Source organism: Carlito syrichta, unplaced genomic scaffold, assembly GCF_000164805.1.
Source record: "Carlito syrichta isolate Samal-C Ts95f unplaced genomic scaffold, Tarsius_syrichta-2.0.1 Scaffold308147, whole genome shotgun sequence".
NCBI lineage: Eukaryota > Metazoa > Chordata > Mammalia > Primates > Tarsiidae > Carlito > Carlito syrichta.
In genome coordinates this window covers 255,585-276,683 of record NW_007252243.1, presented here as the reverse complement: position 1 = coordinate 276,683, position 21,099 = coordinate 255,585, and the positions used below count along the sequence as shown (strand labels likewise).

Genomic DNA, 21,099 nt, shown 5'->3' with positions numbered 1-21,099 from the left:
ACTCCAGTCTGGGCGACAGAGTGAGCCTCCACTCAAAAAAAAAAAAAAAAAAAATCTTGGGAAGAGAAAGACTTCTTGAAACTAAAGGTACTCTCTCCCTAAGATATTAATACTTCACTACTCTTTTTCTCTGTCTTTTCCTCCTGAAAACCTCTACCATGCCTTTTCTAGAATCACTGCAACTCACCATTCATCTGTTCTAGCTACAGTGACTGTATATTCATAACCCCAAATTACCCTACCGTCTGAATGATAGTCTATTGGTGAGGGCTCTTGATCACAAAACTAATTGTAGACAATTTTTAAAAAAGACATTTATTGAAAGATATATTTCAGCTCACAAAATGTCTAGGAAGACCATAGAATCCAGACTGGAGATCACATGTCTAAGATCAGTACATAAATTGTCCCTCAGAAGCAGAGACCCTATTGCAGCTCCTGCCAGTAAAACAAACAAACAAACAAACAAACAAACAAACCCACAGCCTACTCCTGCACAAGATTCTGCTGACAGAGTCTCAAGGTGATCCGATAAGCATGATCTCTTTTTCCCATCTGAGTTCTGAACTGGTAAGACAAATAAGTACCAATTAGAGAATACGTCTTTTTATTCCTGATAACAGCTGAGTTGGAATACTAAGTTAGATTGAGCTTCAAAGAGCTTGCTAATTAAACCCTAGAGCTGGGACGACTTGCCCACCCAATGCCCACAACAGTGGCTGGGACAAAACTTCTCAGTCTCAGCAGAGCCTGTCCAAGGAGATGTCCGGAGAGCTCAGAGGACCACAGACAGGCTCACTCCTGAGAGGAAAGAGGGACTCAGCCAGGCACCTACGTTATCCTTCACAGATGTCCTGGTTGGAACACACAGGTTATACCTCCCTGGGTTAAGGGCAGTGAAGGGGCAGAGAAGCCACAAGCACGATGCTAATCACATTTGGAAGGAAACGCGAGGGGAGAAGTAAGTTCTCCCTCTAATCGTGGGCGCCACAGAGCCGGCGCTCCTCTCATAGGGCGGAGTCTGCAAGGCGCTTTCTTCTTCCCATCTTCTTGAAAATCAGAGTATCTTGCAGGAGCATCTGAAGGGTAGCCTCATGGTCATGTCCTTGTTCCCTTGATGCTATGGAGTGTGGAAAAGCACCTTGCTGGCCTCTGTGTGTCTAGCTCTTCACCCAGGACCCATCTGAACATCCACGTGACACACTGCATGGAAATCCACATCTCCCCTATTCTGCACTCCAAGTCTGGTGCTCCTCTGTCTCTACCTCGATGGGCCACGCCACCCCTACCCAGGCTCCCAACCTCAGGGTTCATCCAGTCCCCTTTCCTTCTCTGTTTTCCTCTACTCCTTCCTTCCAATGGACCAGGCTCTGTGGCTTCTGCCTCTGACTGTCTTTCTTTCCTTCTTTTTTTTTTTTGAGCCTGAGGCCAGGCTGGCGTGCAGTGGCACGCTCATGGCCACTGCAGCTTTGACCTGCTGGGCTCAGGCGATCCTTCCGCCTCAGCTTTCCAAGTAGCTGGAATGACAGGCATGCACTACCACGCCCAGTTAATTTTTTGATTTATTGTAGACACGAGGTCTTGCCAAGTTGCCCAGGCTGGTCTCGACCTCCTGAGCTCAGGCAAATCCTCTTGCCTCGGCCTCCCGAAGGGCTGGGATGACAGGTTTGAGCCACTGTCCCCAACCTGACTGTCTTTCAAGCACTTCCCCTCTTTCACTACCTGCCATGTGACCCTAGTTTCAGTCCTCTTTGTGTTTTGACCCAACGATCGCAGAAACCTCCTGTCACCACACTTTTCTCGGCACAGAAGCAACATATGGACCTAACACAAAATCTGATTCTATCTAGATAAGCCTCTTGTGCTTCCTTTAGCTGTGACTAGTCTCCACAATGCAGCCCTGATGTCCCTTCGGTGACGTCGCCTGCCATTTTTCGCCAGGATACACTCTTGACTGAAATCACCAACACTATATGAAATATAACCTGTGTTTTCATGACTTTGTATATATGTGTTCTTCCATCTGGAATACTCTTCTTACAACCCCTGCACATCTCTTCCTCCTTCACAGCATCCTGCATCCTTCTGTGTCTGGGCAGAGAAGGAATATTCTAGAAAGGAAGACTATTCTAGAATATTCTAGAAAGGATGGTGCAGGAGTGAAAATCGTGTCTTCTTAACATGACTTGAATGCCTTCTTCTCTGTAAAACTTCATCCCAAGGTGCCAACCATACCCACCAAGACAGGAATCACTGCTCTTCTACGCTTCTGTGGCACTCCTTATTTAGTCTTATTGATGGAGTTTTATTGTTTACATCCCTGTCTTTCCTGTTTTGCCCAAGAAATCAATAGGGTTTCTCCTCTACATGGTAGTAAAAGACTGTCACCCATATCTACCATGTACTGGCTTTCAACAAAGCCAGCCTCCAAAACGATTGTCTTATTTCTTACGCGGAGAAGTCAACTGAAGTTTCCAAGATGGACAATTATCTCGTGGCCCCGGCCACAACTGATATCCCCCTGCAGTGCTGAGGGCCATGTGCCAATGTGCAGCCAAGCCATGGGACAACGGAGGACTTGGAAAGCAAAATATATTGGTTTGGTATCTCAAAAGTATATTCCTGTATGTGAAGAAGAAATTTAATTTAGCAAAACCGTTTCACTTAGCCATGCATAAATTGTTTGCACACTTGTACTCTAAGTACTCAAGTGGTCATTAGCACTTTTCTTCAAATATTTCTGGCTATCACCCCCTACCAGGGCTTCTAGGACTATACTTCAGGCACTTCCTGGTTGGGTAGGGTCATGTGACAAGTTCTGGCCAAGGAATTCTTCTTCTCCTTCTCCTCCTCCTCTTCCTCTTCCTCCTCCTTCTTCTAATTTTCAGGGACAGGATCTCACTGTGTCATCCATGCTGGAGTGTAGTAGCATGACCATAGCTCACTGTAACCTTGAACTCCTGGGCCCAAGCAATCCTCCCACCTCAGCCTCCTGAGATATGCACCAGCAGGCCCAGCTATTTCTTTTTTCTTTTTGGTAGAGATGGGATCTTGCTAGGTTTTTCAGGCTGTTCTTGGCCAATGAATTTTGATAGAAGTGACTCGTGTCAGGCTGTCAAAGCAATGGCTGTCCATGTTCAAGATGGCGGCTGCTGCAATGTCTGGCTCCTTGAGTGACTGTGATGGGTAGAGCCCTCCAGCTGGCCTACGTCGAACATGTGGCACAAATGGGAAATACACCTCTGGCTGTTCTAAACCACTAAGATTTTGGAATTGTTTGTGACTGCACCTTGAGTGAACATATCCTGACTGTTGCAAGTGTTTTTACAATGATGTGTTCATTATACTCATTTAACTCTTTTATTCTCCTTGTCAACATTCCTGTTTATAACCTGCTTACCAAGTAAATTACAAATCAATATGTAACAGTAATGAAAATCATTGCACGAGTGAACTCTACATCTCAGTTTCAGGGGACTCTATAATGATATTTATCAGAAGTGACTTCTATTTGGGCAGGAAAACTGCATTGTTTCTATAAGTGGAGTGGGTTTACCACTCAGGGAGAGGAGTTTCTCTTCAAAACTGGAACTCACTCAGATGGAAGAGAGAATCTACAGAAAAACAAAGAAGATAGATTGTATCTCCTCTGGATCTTGAGTGGCACTGTATTTAGAGGGATCCTTTGTAACCAGAGTCTTGGCATGCGGCCTAGGAAATGCAAGAAACGAAACGGTTCATTCCAAGTAAGAACCTGAAGTGAGTTTGGGACACAAACATCACTGCAAAAAGCCTTGTGTAACACATGGTTTAGTAGTGGTATAATTAGTAATAGCAGTGCCTTACGCTTTATGAACTGCTTTCGTAAATATTCCCTTATTTGTTTCATATTGCCAAGCTGCGACTCAAGCATTAATCTAGCCATTTAACATCACCATGAAGAAAATGAACCTTAGAGAGGTGAAGGTGCTCGTTCAAGGCCACTCAACTTCTAAGTAGATACCATCGGATTTATATATGGGTCTTTATATCTCAAACTCAGTGATCTTGCCAATATACCTCAGTGGTCACCGCAGTCACTGAGGGGTGAACAGCGATTGATATCGAAGTCTTATTTTATTCTAACTAACTGGCCACTGGTTCACAACATTTCCTGTAGTGTTGGGAGCATGGTGTCTCTTTAGATTCTGTAACAGACAGTGCTCTACCGTGGACGCCATTCGTTGTCGGTAATTGGGAAATAAATTTAGCACACCAGGCAAGATTCGCAAGACCAGAAGAACCCTCCAAAGAATAAAGACCTTGCATGCTCATATGGAGAGGATGGACACTCATCTCAGGTTTTCCTCATCCACCGAGAGGGCCGGTATGCTCAGAGTGTGAGATGAAAACATTTACAAACACACATAATACCAACCCCAGTTCACTTTTGAGATTGACAAGACTGCCTGCTGAGGCCAGCTACTGGGGTATTTACGGTCTCCTCTCTGGTCTCCGCTGAGGATATTGAGCAGTGGAACAGGAGTAACCTTGTTCAGCAGCCGTCTCTTTTCTCATTCTGAAATCCTTGTATTTACAAAGTTAGATTTGTGGTCGGGCTCACTGGCTCAGCCTGGAGTATGAGCACTTTGGGAGGCCGAGACGAGTGGATTGCCTGAGCCCGCGGGTTCAAGACCCACCCAGGCAACTTGGGGAGACCTCATCTCTATAATAAATCAAAAAATTAACTGGGTGTGGTCGCGCCCCTGTAGTTCCGGCTACTTGGAAGGCTGAGGCAGAAGGATCACGGGAGCCCAGCAGGTCAACCCTGGGGTGCCCGTGAGTGTGCCACTGTGTTCCAGCCCGGGCAACAGAGTAAGACTCCAATTCAAAATAAATAAATAAATAAAAATAAAATAAAAAATAATAAAAAAATCAGATTTGCCATGAACAAAAGATAAGGTGAATGGTTTTAACTTCTTGATGAGGTGAGTGGCTGACATTCTGCCAGTGTGTTTAACACTTTCGTCTACTTTTTTTTGAGGTGAAGTCTCACTCCACGGCCCTGGCCGGAGTGCAGTGGCATGCTCACAGCCACACCAGTGTCGACTTTCTGGGCTCAGGCGATCCTTCCACCTCAGCCTTCCAAGTAGCTGGAACTACAGCTGTGCACTACCATGCCTGGCTTATTTTTGATTTATTGTAGAGATGAGTTCTCACCAAGTTGCCCGGGGGACTGGTCTCGAATCCCCAGGCTCAGACATTCCTTTCCCCTCAGCATCCCAAAATGCTGAGATTACAGGCTGAGCCACTGTGCCCCGCCTACTTCTTTCTTAAATGCCTTTTCTGCTTCTTTCAGCTTCAGCTTCATTCACTCAAGTATGTAGTGAGTTGTCCAATGCAGTGACTCACGACTGTAATCCCAGCACTTTGGGATACTGAGGTGGGAGGATCACTTACGATGAAGCATTCGAGACCAACCTGGGCAACAGAGTGAGTCCCTGTCTCTGGAAAAACATAATAAAATAAAATAAAATAGCTGGATGTGCTGATGCATGCCTGTCATTCCAGCTACTTGGGAGGCTGAGGTGGGAGGACTGCTGGAACCAGGAGTTAGAGGCTGCAGTGAGCTATGACTGCACCTCTGCACTCCAGCCTGAGCAACAGAGCAAGATCATGCCTCTAAAAACAAACACAAAAACTCACTTAGTGAGTATATATTACGAGACTGCGCCAGATCTTGAGGAACTCATATATATATTTTTTTCTTTTCTTTTTTTTTTTTTTTGAGTTGGAGTCTCACTCTGTTGCCCAGGTTGAAGTGCAGTGGCATGCTCACAGCCACCCCTGCAATGACCTTCTGGGCTCCAGCGATCCTTCCGCCTCAGCTTTCCAAATAGCCAGAACTACAGGTGCGCGCTACCACACCCAGCTAATTTTTGATTTATTGTAGAGACGAGGTCTTGCCAAATTGCCCAGGCTGGTCTCAAACCCGCAGGTTCAGGCAATCCCCTTGCTTCAGCCTCCCAATGTGCTGGGGTGACAGACTGAGCCACCCAACTCAGGCGAGGACCTCATATTCTAGCAGGGAAGCTAGAATGATGTATTAGTCAGCGTGGGCTGCCATGACACAGTACAGCAGACAGGGTGACTTAAGTAACAGAGCTGGATTTTCTCACTGCTCTGGAGGCTAGACCTCCAAGACCACCGTGTTGGCAGGCTGGTTTCTTCTGAGGTCTCTGTCCCTGCCTTGTAGATGGCCACCTTCTCCTGATGTCCTCACACCTCCCTCCTTCGGCGTGTGTGTGTGTCCTCATCTCCTTCTCTTAGAGCAGTGGTCCCCAACCTTTTCGGCATCAGGGACCAGTTTCATAGAAGACCATTTTTCCACTGACTGGGGAGGTGGGGTGGTTTCAGGATGATTCAACCATATAACATGCATCGTGCACTTTATTTCTATTATTATTACATTGTAATATATAATGAAAGAACTATACAACTCATCATTAAAAAAAGAGGCACAGATAGTAATGGTAAATAAAATACTGGGCAGGCCATGTGCAGACTCAAATGTGTCAGCTGCTGACTGAAAGCCTGCCCCTAGATGCAGCTGTACAACTGAAGAACATCAACTCACTTGCCACTTGCTGATACGGTTTTGATATGAGTCTGCAAGCAATGGATTTAGGATGGTGTCTGTGCAGTCAGACCTCACTGCTGATGTTCATCTGTATTTGCAGCCACTCCCCAGCACTAGCCTCACCACCTCAGCTCCACCTCAGATCATCAGGTATTAAATTCTCAAAAGGAGCCTGCAACCTAGATCCCTTGCACGCGCAGTTCACAACAGGGCTCACGTTCCTAATGCCGCTGTTGGTCTGACAGAAGGCAGAGCTCAGGCAGACATATGAGCGATGGTTGGTGGGGGAGGCCTGTAAATACAGATGAAGTTCCACTCGCCCTTGCTCACCTCCTGCTGTGTGGCTTGGGATCTGGGGCCACCTGTCTTAGAAAGACAAGAGACATCTTGGACAAGGATCTACCCTAAAGTCCCATTTAACCATACTTACCTCTTTATTTTTTATTTTATTTTATTTTTTCTGAGTTGGAGTCTTACTCTGTCACCCAGACTGAAGTGCAGTGGCCGCTCCCGGCCACCGCAGCCTCGACCTGCTGGGCTCCGGCAATCCTTCCGCCTCAGCCGTCCAAGTAGCTGGAACTACAGATGCGTACTACCACGCCTGGCTCATTTTTTGATTTATTGGAGAGATGAGGTCTCGCCAAGTTGCCCAGGCGGGTCTTGAACCCTCGGGCTCAGGCAATCCACTCACCTCAGCCTCCCAAAGGCGTGGGATTACAGACTGAGCCACCGAGCCCGGCTCATAATTACATCTTTAAGGACTCTGTCTTCCAGTACAATTACATACTGAGGCACTGGGTCTTAGGACTTCAATATACAGTTTCTGTTTTGAGGGGGAGGCACAGTTCGGCCCCTAACAAAAGGCAAATGACAAACTGTTCCATTATGTGCACCTGGAAGGCAGAGTGGGTGTCTAACAGGGATTCAGAGGGGGATAAGGATGCCGGTGGAATCTAGAAGAATGGGTAGGCTTTCTCCAAGAGAGATGATGGCCAAAGGCATTCCAGAAATAGCTAGCAGCAGGAGCCAAGATAAGCTGTGAAAGTTGATAACAGACTTGGGGAGTATGAAGACCTCTTTGAGGGGGGCAGCAGGTGAGTGGCAGGTTCGGACCGAGGTGGTTTACAGCAGCAGCCACAATGGTGGGCTTCATACTTGGAGAAGGAAACTGCAGACTTGGGGGCACAGCCTGAGTCATCTGATCGCACCAGCCCCCACAGCCGATCCTGCACTCGGGAGTTCTCTGGAGAGTCATCTTCCTCACTTATCTGGTTGCTCAATTACTGCCTGTTCCTGCTGATGGGGTTGCCGAGATATTCACAGATGTTGCTGAAATTTTCAACCTAGCCATGTTGGTTTTGAGCAGAGACGGGTTCCGCCTTTTGTGAAGAAAACACTCGCTCCTGCAGGATCTTTTGCAAGAGACCCTGTAAAGTGCAAATAGGTGTGTGAGACGCCTCCAGCTACTGCTTGAAACCACATTTTGCCACGTTTCTTTCCCGTCCTTTCTTTTTTTTTTTTTTTTTTGAGTTGGAGTCTCACTCTGTCGCCCAGACTGGAGTGCAGTGGCCGCTCCCGGCCACCGCAGCCTCGACCTGCTGGGCTCCGGCGATCCTCCGCCTCCGCATTCCGAGTAGCCGGAATTACAGGCGCGTGCTACCACGCCCGGCTAATTTTTTGATTTATTGTAGAGATGAGGTCTCACTGCCCAGGCGGGTCTCGAACCCGCGGGCTCAGGCAATCCACTCACCTCAGCCTCCCAAAGGCGCGGGATTACAGGCTGAGCCACCGAGCCCGGCTTCCCGTCCTTTCTAATGGATGGAGGACACAGCCACTATGGGTAAATTTGGTAGATTTTCTTCCATCTTCAGACAAGAATGACTCTTGAAACTAGGGATATTATGTTTCTGATGGGTTTTTGTTATTCTGTAGATTAAAAAATGCCTTTTGATAATATCACAAGTAGTTTTCCAACATGCACCAAGGTAAAAGGTCGTCACATGCCATCAGACAATGGACTCATTAATGAGTATTAGGGGTCCTGCTGATTTTTGAAATTTTTATCAGTTGCATCATCTCTGCCTAAAAAAATCTAATTTAGTATTAAAATACTTCTTTTTCAGCATAGAAAATTTATAGGCTTGAGACTTTATCATTTTTTTCTCTCAGTGCCATGATTCTAAAGTTGTAATAGAATCAATAATGACAGTTTACTAAAAGCTTAAATCACTGATCTTGAAGCATTAAACTCCGAACTGAATGAGAAAATCCGTATAATAGTGGTTGTGAATTGCAAGATTGCTCGAGACACTTCTCAAATGACTTGAGGAGCTAGCAAGCATATTTCCCAAGTGATCCGAGCAGAATCATGTGAAACAAATGTGTGACTCCGTTTGTCATTTTCTTTCCAAGTCAGAGGGGAAGACCTTGATCCACGAAAACTGGATAGGCCATCTGTAAATGACAAGTCAGAATTTAAGCATGGAAATTTAAAGATTTAATAGAGACATTTAAATTCTAACTAAAATTATTTCTGTAGCAGAGCTTATCATAATTGTTGAAATTATAGCTAGGAAATTAGTGAATGCCCTATTATACATTATGAAAAATGACACCAGTTAATTTTTCAACTTCCATTAATTGGTCACTTATTGTAGGACTTTTAAAGGCATGATTCTTACAATAGACTTTGAGGAGGATACTATTTTCTCCCATTTTTACAGAAAGGAAATTGAGATGAAAAGGAAAATTGGAGGTGGGTCCCTTGTAGGACAAGCTTCCCCCGCCAGGTCGGTGTTCTAGGACCCCATTGGCAATCAGTGTACCAGCTAGCATTGTTTTGAGAGACTGCATTCGGCTTCAGTGAAAATGTTTTTGGAAATTCTTTCGATGTATTTGCCCATTTCACGATGGGTGATTTACGAGCACACCTGCCCACACCACCCTGAGCGTTCAGCAGCTATTCACCCAAAACAGCCTGAACCCCATGCTCCACCCTCCCTAGTCATCCAATCTCGTCCTGAGTGACATTCCCTCCCCCCCAAGAAAAACATCCTCAAAGGGAAACGATTTGCTGATGTGGAAGAGGTGAAACAAAAAAGGGTGGAAGCACTAAATGACATCAAAATGGATGAGTTCAAAAGCTGCTTTGAGCCGGGCTCGGTGGCTCAACCTGTAATCCTGCGCCTTTGGGAGGCTGAGGTGAGTGGATGGCCTGAGCCCGCGGGTTTGAGACACGCCTGGGCAGCGAGACCTCATCTCTACAATAAATCAAAAAATCAGCCGGGAGTGGTAGCGCTCGCCTGTAGTTCCAGGTATTTGGAAGGCTGAGGTGGAAGGATCGCCGGAGCCCAGCAGGTCGAGGCTGTGGTGGCCGGGAGCGGCCACTGCACTTCAGTCTGGGTGACAGAGTGAGACTCCAACTCCAAAAAAAAAAAGCTGTTTTGAGCAGTGAAGAAAGCATCTCAATAGGTGTATTCTATCAAACGAGAGGACACTGAAGGTGACTGAAGTTTAAACATGAAAGAATAAATACACAGTTTTTATAAATAAATTCCGGTTTTATATATGGTTTGCTAAAATCAAATGCCAGTAAATGGCAGAGTGGAAATTGGAGTGAGCTTTGACTTCATACCTGTACTTCTGATAATCTCCCATGATAGACAGTCAGCATTCAAAGAACATTTGTTGAGTGAATGATATATTTCAGAATCAAAAACATAAAATAAGAAGGAAAAAGTATGAGGCAGCAATCTCAATCTATCTTCCCACTGCAGATTTTAAAGCTTTTTTCCTTTTCTAGCCTTGCCTACATAATTATTTTGTCATTTTTTTTTTTTTTGAGTTGGAGTCTCACTCTGTCACCCAGACTGGAGTGCAGCCTCCACCTGCTGGGCTCCGGCAATCCTTCCGCCTCAGCCTTCCAAGTAGCTGGAACTACAGGTGCACGCTACCACACCTGGCTAATTTTTTGATTTATTGTAGAGATGAGGTCTCGCCTGCCCAGGCGGGTCTCGAACCCGCGGGCTCAGGCAATCCACTCACCTCAGCCTCCCCAAGGCGGGGAATTACAGGCTGAGCCACCGAGCCTGGCTTATTTTATCATTTTTTAAAACACATTGATCCATTCAGTGGTTAAGCCTTTAATGCCTTGTAAACGTGTTGGAAGCATTCTCTGACTTAGAATTGAGAAGTAATGATTACCTTAAAAAATATCGTGACTGTGTTCAGGAAAATCCATGCCTATTCAGGCTGGAGCTAAAAGACAGTGTTTGTCTTCCCTGCTTTCTTTTTAACAAACATTTCCTAACTGAGAAATAAAAACTGTATTTATAGCCAGGCATGGTAGCTCACGCCTGTAATTCCAACACTTTAGTAGTCAGTGGTGAGAAGATTGTCTGAGCCCAGGGGTTTGAGACCAGCTTGGGCCACAAGGCAAGACATCATTTCTACAATTAAAAAAAAATTAGTCAGATATGGTGGCACATACCTGTGGTTCCAGCTACCTGGAAGGCTGAGGTGGAAGAAATACCTAAACCCAGCATGCTGTGGCTGTGGTGGTCGTGATTGTGCCACTGCATTCCAGCCTGGGTTACAGAGTGAGACTCCTCAACTCAAAAAAAAAAAAAAAAGTTGTATTTATGGTGCACAATAATGATGTTTCGAAATATGTGTACATTGTGGAATGGCGAACAAGCTAATTAACACAGGTGTGACCTCGCATACTTATCACGTATTTGTGGTGAGAACACTTAAAATCTACTCTATGTGTCATTGACAAGTACACAACGAATTGTTGATAGCTAGAGTCACCGTGTTGTACAATGGATCTCTTGAAAGTATTCCTCTTGTCCACCTGAAATTTTGTATCCTTTTACCAACATCTCCCAATTCTTCCCCACATCTCTAGCCCCTGGTAACCACCATCCTACTCTCTGCTTCTGTGAGTTTGACTTTTTCACATTTCACATCATGAGAGGATTTGAGATCACGCAGTATTTGTCTTTCTGGTGTGTTTGACTTAGCAGAATGTCCTGTAGGTTCCTCCATGGGGTCACAAATGACAGAACTCTCTTCTGCTTAAAGCCTTTATGTGGTCTGTATTTACCCTGTCATCCATCTGTTGATGGACACAGGTGGATTCCATGTCTTGACCATCGTGAATATTGCTACCACGAACATGGGAGTGCAGAGACTCTCCGACATGCTGATTTCGGTGTATTGTCCCTGCTTTCAAACATTTAAAGGTCACACCTTCACGCTTTATCCTTTCTGAGATTCTTGAGAAGCTGTTGTGTGGTTCAAGAGCAGACTGCCGTCTTCCTTGTGTTCATCTGTATTGTCTGAAATGTCCTCTATTACTCCTGGTGCACATGGGTTGTTGATAGCGTTTGAGTCAACACATAGACCGGATGGCTCATAGAATGAACATCCAGGCATCTTATCCTGTTGTTTATCTTCCTTCATGGTCTAGTCCCTGTCTGTCTCTCTAAATGCCTCTCCCTCTATTTCCATAATTATCTTCTCTGCTTAGCTCATTGCCTGACGAATGCCTGACCATGCCATGTGCATGTTCATGCTCACGTTTACTAACCAGGTTCTCCGCCTGGAATTCTCTTTCTTTCTTTCTTTTTTTTTTGAGTTGGAGTCTCATTCTGTCGCCCAGACTGGAGTGCAGTGGCCGCTCTCGGCTACTGTAGCCTCGACCTGCTGGGACTCCGGTGATCCTTCCGCCTCAGCCTTCCAAGTAGCTGGAATTACAGGCACATGCTACCACGCCGAGCTAATTTTTTGATTTATTGTAGAGATGAGGTCTCACCAAGTTGCCCAGGCAGGTCTTGAACCCACGGGCTCAGGCAATCCACTCACCTCAGCCTCCCAAGGCGTGGGATTACAGGCTGAGCCACCGAGCCTGGCTTGGAATTCTGTTTCTATTCCTCTGTCTAGTCAGTCCTTTTTTGGATATTCCATGCAAGTTCCCCTCTTCCCTAAAGAGTCACTCTAAATAGAATAATTTTTTCTTTGTACCATTTATTCAGTTTTTATAACACACAATTTCATACTATTTTTTATGTTTATTTTTTAATGGAAGGTGAGGAAGTAGGATTTACTAAGAAGACAGAAAAGCTCTCACAGTAGGAGGGGATCCGAAAGAAGTTCACCCCATACTATTATTTTAACTTCGCCCTTGGGGCTTTAAAAGAAAAATTGTCTATTTTTATTGCTACATCATAGCAGTACATATTTTCTTGATACATGTAATAATTTGATACACTCATGTAATCAAATCAGGGTGATAGGGATATCCAGCATCTTAAATATTTATCTTCTCTTTGTGTTAGGAGCATTCAAATTATTCTCTTCCAACTGTTTTGAAATGTACAATCATTTAAAGTTAACTATAGTCACGCTGCTGATCTATCAAACACCAGGTATTATTTCTTCTAAACATATATTTGTGCCCATTAATCAGCCTCTCATCATCCTCCCCTCTCCCTCCCCTGTTTTCTTTGGCATTTATATTTTAGTCCTGGAAACAGATTTCTTTTTTTTTTTCTTTTCCTTGACCCTTTCCAGGATTTAAATGGTGCTCTAAAAAAACACACGCAGAGAATACACCCAGAAAAGGTCACTGATATTATTGATGATGATGAGCATGAGAAATCTGTCTTCGTTTTTGAAGGTAATGAGCCAAAGATTGAACTTGGAGTTAAACAAAACACATTGTGGACTCTAAAACGTTACATGATGATGAACAACTTTCGCCAACCAAACAGCTTCAGCGAAATCAGTATCTTCGGGGTTTAAATCATTGAAAGACTAGAAGAGGCTAGGAGTGGCAACTCTGTGGCCTAAGAGACAGAACTCCTCAGGAAACTCTCACCTATGGCTAACCCCAACAACTTAGCATGACATTTTTCTTAGCTTTGTACCCCCTTCCACCCAGCCCCCTCTACCCCTCCCTCCCCTCCCCAAAAAAGAATAACTTGAGAGAAGAACTCTTACACAAATAATTTACTTTGGGAAGTGATCTCAGAGACTAGGAGTAGGGAACCAAGGAGTATGAGGAGGGAAGGTGGGAACTCCAGCCGGTCTGTAGATACATCACTAAGTTGGTCACTGTTGTAGGTGACCAAGGCTCCATTCCAATGAGGATTATCTGAGGGACAGTATACAATATTCCCCAGTGTGGTCCACCCTAAACATAGAAGCAGAGTGTTTACCCCCTGGCTCTCAGCCCCAGCAATGGCTGGGCTGGTTCCTACAAACATCCCCCACTACGGGGCAGGGATGTCCCTGGACAGACGGCAGAAGACAGGCAGTGCCGCTGAAGTGAGGTGCTGTCAGGGTCCCCTGCGCACAGGTGGTCACAATGGTTGCCAATAAAACTGGCCAGAGCAGAAGTGGCATAAATAAAGTCTGACCAATTTTTTTTTTCCCATTAAACTCATATATGATCTCAGAATCCTTCTCGATGCAGTGCTCAGAGGAGCTGTGGTTAGCACGTTGGCATTGGGGTATGAAATAAACCAGTCTGCCGTCTCCAGAACAGATTACGAAAAACAATGTTGGAACTTGCAAATTCTTCCATGGGCCTATGTGAAGGTTACCAAGCACGACTGATGAATCTGGTATTTAGAGACTTGTGGATTTCCTACTTAAGTTCTCGAGGGGAGTCAGCACTTATTCTGGGAAGGCCGAGAAAGACTACCTTCCTTATAGGGCCAGGTAATGAAGTCATCCAAGAAAGGTGTTCTTACTGGGGATGGAGGATGCCTTTTCCCATGGAAGCTAGGGGTAACCTGGGAACCCCGGCCATATTCTCAGGCAGGCACTGAGACTTGGAGACTACAAAGCATCCGAAAGAGTTTGGACAGTTTGTGAGACTTGATAACATTTAAATCAGTTTACCTAGTCAGGTAGAATGTATATCAACGCTCTTTGTTCTTGGAAAAAATGTTCCCCAGTTACCTAACACTCTATAAGCATAGGCGACTAATTCTTGGATTATTCAGAGAAATTATCCAGTTGATAATTATTGTCTGTGAGAGATACTAAAGGGAAGCAGATGAATAACAAAACTGATGATTCAGAATAACGTCTGTCCTAAAAAAAATTAGTTGAGATGCACAATTGTATGTACTTTAATTGATCATTGTTTCACTAAGAATCCCTTCCTGGAACTGTGTATTTGCTAAGGAGCATATAAAGACCTGCTAGTGGATTACAAGTTAACCAATAGCACTGAAGAAGGAAGCCTTAAGCTGAAGATGGGACCATATTCAGATCTGCAAGGATTTTGTCACTCTAGGAAAAGCTCATGGTGGCCACTCTGTGTTGAAGACCCAGAGAGTGATATCATTTGTGGCCAGATCTTCATAATCAAGAGAAAAGTTGGATTTTTTTTTTTCTTTACTGAATTGTCCTTATTGGATTTCCACAAATGCCCAAGTTCACTTCTAGGGCGTATTCGGCTTCCAGAACAAATCACTGGAAAATAGGGGGCGATTTTAAAATTTAACCATGGTTTGGGGTTGGGGGCTTAGAGACAGCTTCTCTTTTAAGATATATGAATCTCCAATATATAGCCACATAAATAAGACCAAACTAGTATTTCTGCATGTGAGTTGAAAAAGAACGCCATGTGAGTTTGCAGGGAGAGGACGTGGCTTCTGGTTGCACAGAGTGTCGATGTCTGAACATCTTATGCATCTCAAGATTACTTGATGAAACAATGAGCTTTCTCTGCTTGATTTTAAAATTTGGAGATGGCTTGTTGATTTCTGTGTAGAAAAACAGGACATAGCTTAAAAAGGCTTATGGGAAAGTGGAAAAAAATGTAGAGAAAACAAGACAGTCTTAGTCATGAGAGAATCTGGGTCAACACACACTGCTTGGGGCTTCTCAGGGATCACTGCTCTTATGGTAGTCACAAGGCTCTGGGTACTAATTTGTCAGAAACTCACTCATTCCCAGACTACTCCACACATAGGCATCCCCGTTTCAGTGTTTTCTCCTTTGGTTTCAACTTAAATGATGATTCTTTACAAGTTCCCTTAGGGTTAATTGTACCGTTCTAGAAACTAAAGGTAGACGTTAACTAGGAGTCAGATCTCTTGATCTGCAGTGCTAATTAATTTTGCATCACTAAGCATTATCAAATGAAGATGGATGGAAATTTCATAGACCAGACAGTTTTCAGGCAGCTGCGATCAGCGAGTTTCCAGTAGCTGAGATAAACACTGCTTGCATATGCAAACCAGTCCAGCGAACAATGTCTTAGTTGTTGTTATTTAAATGTGGAGTCATGAATTCGCATTCATATAGCATACCAGCTTTCACTTAGTTAATTGCATACATCCAAATTCCAGAATAAAAACAAGGCATATAAGGCTCTCGTTTGCCAAATTCAGCATGAGCTGAGAATTCTTAAATTGAGATGCCTGTCAGAGGAAACCCATCCCCCAACCCAGGAACCATTTCTCTCTCACTAGTTAACACTCTGATTTCAGACCTTGAATATAATTAGGAAATATCACCCTCCCTCCCACTTTCTGAAATAAAATTGGAGAACTTTAAAAACATAAGATAGAAGTAACAATGAAGAGAAATCCAAAGCACAAAAAGATAACAAAGGACCACAATTCTGAGTTCAAATTTCTGACCCGAATAACGTCAATGCTGAGGTTGAATTGTCTCCCGCTCTCGCTTGCCAAATAATCGGCATGTCGAGGGCTCACAGATACAGCCATTCGGCTTGGCTTATCCTCACTGCATGATTTTCCAGACAGTTCCTTGGTGGTACTTCATTGAGGAAACCCCTAGGGAGTGGGGCCACACTGTGGGTTGGTTTCTTCCTCTGTTTGATGGAGGAGAGGCTGGAATATTAAAAATTCCATCTCCGAGACTCCCCTGCAGTTAGGGTTCTGGGTAGGGCTCAGGTGCTGCTGGGCAGAATTATTTGCTCGGGACTCGAATTTGAGGTGGGCTGTGAACCTCCTTTCTGTTTGAATGGATCCTAGTGGGCAGGCGTCGCTCTGGAACCAGCACGTGTGGAGGCTATTGGCAGCTTCCCGATGCCCGTTGTGGAAAAAACAATCTCCCTCTCGCCTGTCGGGTACTGCAGTGTAACTTGAATGTTGTTCTTAGAAGCACAGCCCAGGGTTTATTTCTGCAGTCTTCCCATTGATTCCGGAAAGTGTTTACTTGCTTAGAATAAGAATCATTTCTTGAATTAAGTAGAATGGAGTCTGTTCTCTGTGATGAAACTTCTATGCTGACTCGTGTGACTATTCTTAAGAAAATGGTCCATCTGGATTGGGCATCTTATCTGATTAAGTGTAAAAGCAACAAAGATACCCTGTCTTCAAGATAGGGGTTACCTGTTTTTAACTGTGCCAGAAAGCTTAATGAAAAACAAATATGGCGAGCTCAGGGTTAACATTTTCTTTTAAAGAAATAATCAGAAGACCACGGCACTTCTGCAGTATTCTCAAAAGCATCTCTCATGTCTCGCAGGCGCAGGCCTGATACAACTAAAAGACATGGCCAGCCCTCATGGTCGCTGACCCTCCCAGTTGTAAGTTTTCAGCTTCTCACCCTCTTTTTTTCTGTGAAAACAGGATGATTCTGTGAAAGAAAGAATGGGAAAGAGGATGCTTGGGCAGATCCAACCTTCAGAGACTCTGTCTCAGGAGCGGAAGCCAGCCATCCACCCCGATGCTCTGTGACAAGTACCACCTGGGAGCTTTCTAGCAGGGATGCTGGTTCCCTTCACGGGACTGTTCTCTCATTGCCTCCTGATTCCTGGTTTCTCTGTCCCTCAGAACTCTGGAGTCTATTCCCCCAAGTCTCAGGAGTAAATATAAAGTCTTACCTGGGAGAGGAAGGTTTATGCCCTCAGTGAATTGCAGGATTTTGCTAGTGTATGTCTGCAGAAACCAGGGCACTTCAGGAGGGAGGGAATTCTAAAGGTCACAGGCCAGGAGGAAGGGAATGAAACTGGAGATTAAGCTCAGTTGATCCACCCAGGAGCACTTCCCAGGGAGTCTGGAGTCCATGCACTACCTCAAGTAACAGAGAATGGTTCTGAACATCTGCTCCAAGGGTTGGCTGGAGTTTGGACTCAGGAGGTGACAGTCCACACCAAGGACCCTGAGCTGCCGCAGGGCCTGGCTCAAGGCAGAGGAGGGAAGGAAAGACTTGGGCAGGCTGGAGTGCTGGAGTGGCTCTGTCACGTGGGACTGGCCCGCTCAGCCCGATTGGGCTCCCTTGCTGCTGTAACAAATCACCACAAGCGTCCTGCTGAAGACTTCACATGTGACTCTGCGACAGTTCTGGAGGCCAGAAGTTCTGCAGTCAAGGTGTGGACAGGACTGTGTTCCTTCTGGATGCTCTGAAGGAGTTGCTGGTTTTTGTTTTTTCTCTGCTTTCTTTGGCTCAAGTGTCTTTCTCCCACTTTCAAAGCCAGCAGCATGCTCAACATCTTCAAATCTCTCTCTTCTGTCTCTGTCTCTCTTTCTCTCTGTTTCTCTCTTTGTCTCCCTGTCTCTCTGTCTCTCTGTCTTTATCTCTGTTCATCTGTCTTTCTCTGTCTCTCTATCTCTCTCTGACTCTTGTCTGTCTCTCTCTGTCTTTCTTTCCCACTGTTTTCCCCTCTCTCTTTCTTTCTCTCTGTCTCTCTCTGTCTCCCCCGTCTCTCTCTCTCTCTCTGTCTCCACCTTTTCTCTCTTGTTCTGCCTCTGTCTCTCTGTCTCTCTCTGTGTCTCCGTCTTTATCTCTGTCTGTCTCTCTTTGTGTGTCTCCGTCTGTCTCTTGTCTGTTTCTCCCTCTCTCTCTGTCTCCCTCCCTCCCTCTCTCGTTTCTCCCATCTCTGATTGCTGCTCATCTCAGCCCATCTCCTGCTCTGACTCTGACCCACTTGTTTTCCTCTTGGACCCTGGGCCCTCCCCAGTCATCCAGGATAATCTCTCCATCTCAAGATGCTTAATGTAATCACATCCACAAAGCCCCTTTTGCCTGTAAAGTAATATTCACAGGGATTAAGAGGAGGACATCTTGGGGGGGGAACAAGTCTTTGTCCATCATACCCTCTAATCATGTCTCCCGGGAGTTGTCAACTGGCTAGTGCTTCATCAGGCATTGAGGAATCTGCTAACGAGGGGAAGGTGGGGTCTTTATGAAGTGTTGGGGAGTAGAACTCTCCTGGTGGGGGCTGGGCTGGGATACTGTGGCTGAGAAGGGCTCCTGGAATCCTGGAGTTGTAGAGGCAGCAGGAGTCAGCGTCAGCGCTTTGTGTGTGTGTCTCTCTCTCTTTCTCTCTCTGTGTGTGTGTGTGTGTGTGTGTGTGTGTTAGGGTCTCACTTTGTCACCCAGGCTGAAGCGCAGTGGCACGTTCAAGGTCACTGCTGCCTCGACCTGCTGGGCTCAGGCGATCCTTCCACCTCAGCCTCCCAAGTAGCTAGAACTACAGGCGTGGGCTACCAAGCCCGGTTAAGTTTCTGATTTATTGTAGAGACACGGTCTCGCCAAGTTACCCAGGTTGGCAGAGTCAGTTTTTGAGAAGCCAAAAATCTTCCTTAGCCAGGGCTTTTTGGAAGAGAAGAGAGTAAGGAACATAGATGTGATCTAGAGATTTAGATCTCATCATATGCTCTGGTGTCCTTTCCTGTCCAAATTCTGCCAGTGCTTAGAAGAAAAGGGGTTGAACTTAAACAACAATCACAGCTACTGACCAAAATAAGGCAGTAATGACTGAGAGACTGTATCTGTTTTGTCTTGCCTTTTGTTTGCTTGTTTTTACTTTCGGGGCATGTGAAGGGGAGGATGTAGGTGCTCTGGACTTGGGGGCCATCTAGGGCGGTAGAAACTCACAGAGCACTAGCTGCTGTGGGTGTGGTCCAACCAGGGAATGGGGGAGCTCAGTGTCCTCACAACAACGTGGCTGGGTTTAGGAACATAGTCAGTAGCAGTTACAGGTGGTTTAGACAAACCACCCTCTAAAGACTCATAGGAATAGGTGTAAGGGCTATGTTTAAGAAGAAAGGGATTGCGCCAAGCCACAGGAAAAGATTATCCCCAGAAAAATGAACTAACGTGAATCGGTTTCTATGTGCCAGCCTTGTGTTAAGTGCTTCACACACGTGTTATAACCGAGACATTACATTCTGTTGTGGGAAGGAGGTAAGTGAGGTTCAGGAAGGTTAATTAATCTGCCCGATTTATCCTCAGCTGGGAGGTGGTGACACAGAGGCCACCACTGGGTCCTTCTGCACAAAGTTTGGCAACCTTCCTTCAGGCCACCCTGGAAATATGTCCCATGGTTCCTTTGAGACCTACTAGGCTTGTGGGAACCGGCTTACGCTCTACGTGGAAACTGAGGCTTGCCAAGGTGAAACACGTGACCAGAGGTCACATGGGTTCTCATGACAGAACTGACAAGCATCTAGGTTTCTGCCTTCCAGCTCAGCATTCTGTTGGTGATGATAGACTCTCTGATTATAGACCCACTCAAGAGGGAAGCCAAGCTCAGGAAATGAGCTCAGCCCAGGCTCCATGTGATAACACAAACCACAGACACTCCCCGGACACACGTTTGCTCAATGCTGCGAAAAGCTCAGAGCTGCGTGTAATGTGCCCCTCTACCACCCACCCAGAGTCACAGAGCATGTGGAACACGCCTCCAGTCAGTGCCTGTCACATCTGACACTCACTTAGAGGATCTGGTATTCACCCAAGGGAGAGTCACCAAGCATTCACCCAAGGGAACGTTGCCAAGTGTCCTGTGGGGATACATTTCACAATATAATATTTGAGAAGACACCCGTAAGTTAGGATGAATATAAACATGATAAAGCTTATATATAAAGTTTGAAGAATGTTAAACAATTGTCTAGACTTTTAATAATATGTCCATGCCTTGTTTATGCATTAAGAAGACTGGCCGTATGAAGTGGCTCACACCTGTAATCCCAGCACTTTGGGAGGCTGAAGTGGGAGGATCACTTGAGTCCACGAGTTCAAGACCAGCCTGGGCAACATAGCAAGACCTTGTCTATACAAAAATATGAAAAAATTAGCTGGGGCTGGGCTTGGTGGCTCAGGCTGTCATCCCAGCACTTTGGGAGGCTGAGGTGAGTGGACTGCCTGAGCCCGCGAGTTCAAGACCAGCACTGGCAACTTGGTGAGACCTCGTCTCTATAATAAGTCAAACATTAGTGGGGCATAGTAGCACATGCCTGTAGTTCCGACTACTTAGAAGACTGAGGCGAAAGGATCGCCAGAGTCCAGCAGGTGGACACTGGAGTGACTGTGAGTGTGCCACTGCACTCCAGCCTGGGTGACAGAGTGAGACTCCAACTCAAAAAAAAAAAAGTCAGCCAGGCGTGGTGGTGTACATCTGTAGTTCCAGGCACTCAGCAGGTGAAAGGATTGCCCGAGTCCAGCAGGTCAAGGCTGCGGTGAGCCATGATCTTGTCACT

At 45.5% G+C, this 21,099-nt stretch overlaps 1 protein-coding gene across 1 annotated transcript in view; it reads right to left on the bottom strand.

Annotated features, from left to right (window-relative positions):
- Window positions 1-16,371, bottom strand: part of LOC103267481 (neuron navigator 3-like) — a 120,235-nt gene extending 103,864 nt beyond the window's left edge. The window contains exon 1 of the mRNA XM_021716064.1: window positions 16,285-16,371. Within this exon, the coding sequence (XP_021571739.1) occupies window positions 16,285-16,371 (87 nt within the window). The remainder of the gene's footprint in view (window positions 1-16,284) is intronic.
- Between the last annotated feature and the right edge of the window lie 4,728 nt (window positions 16,372-21,099).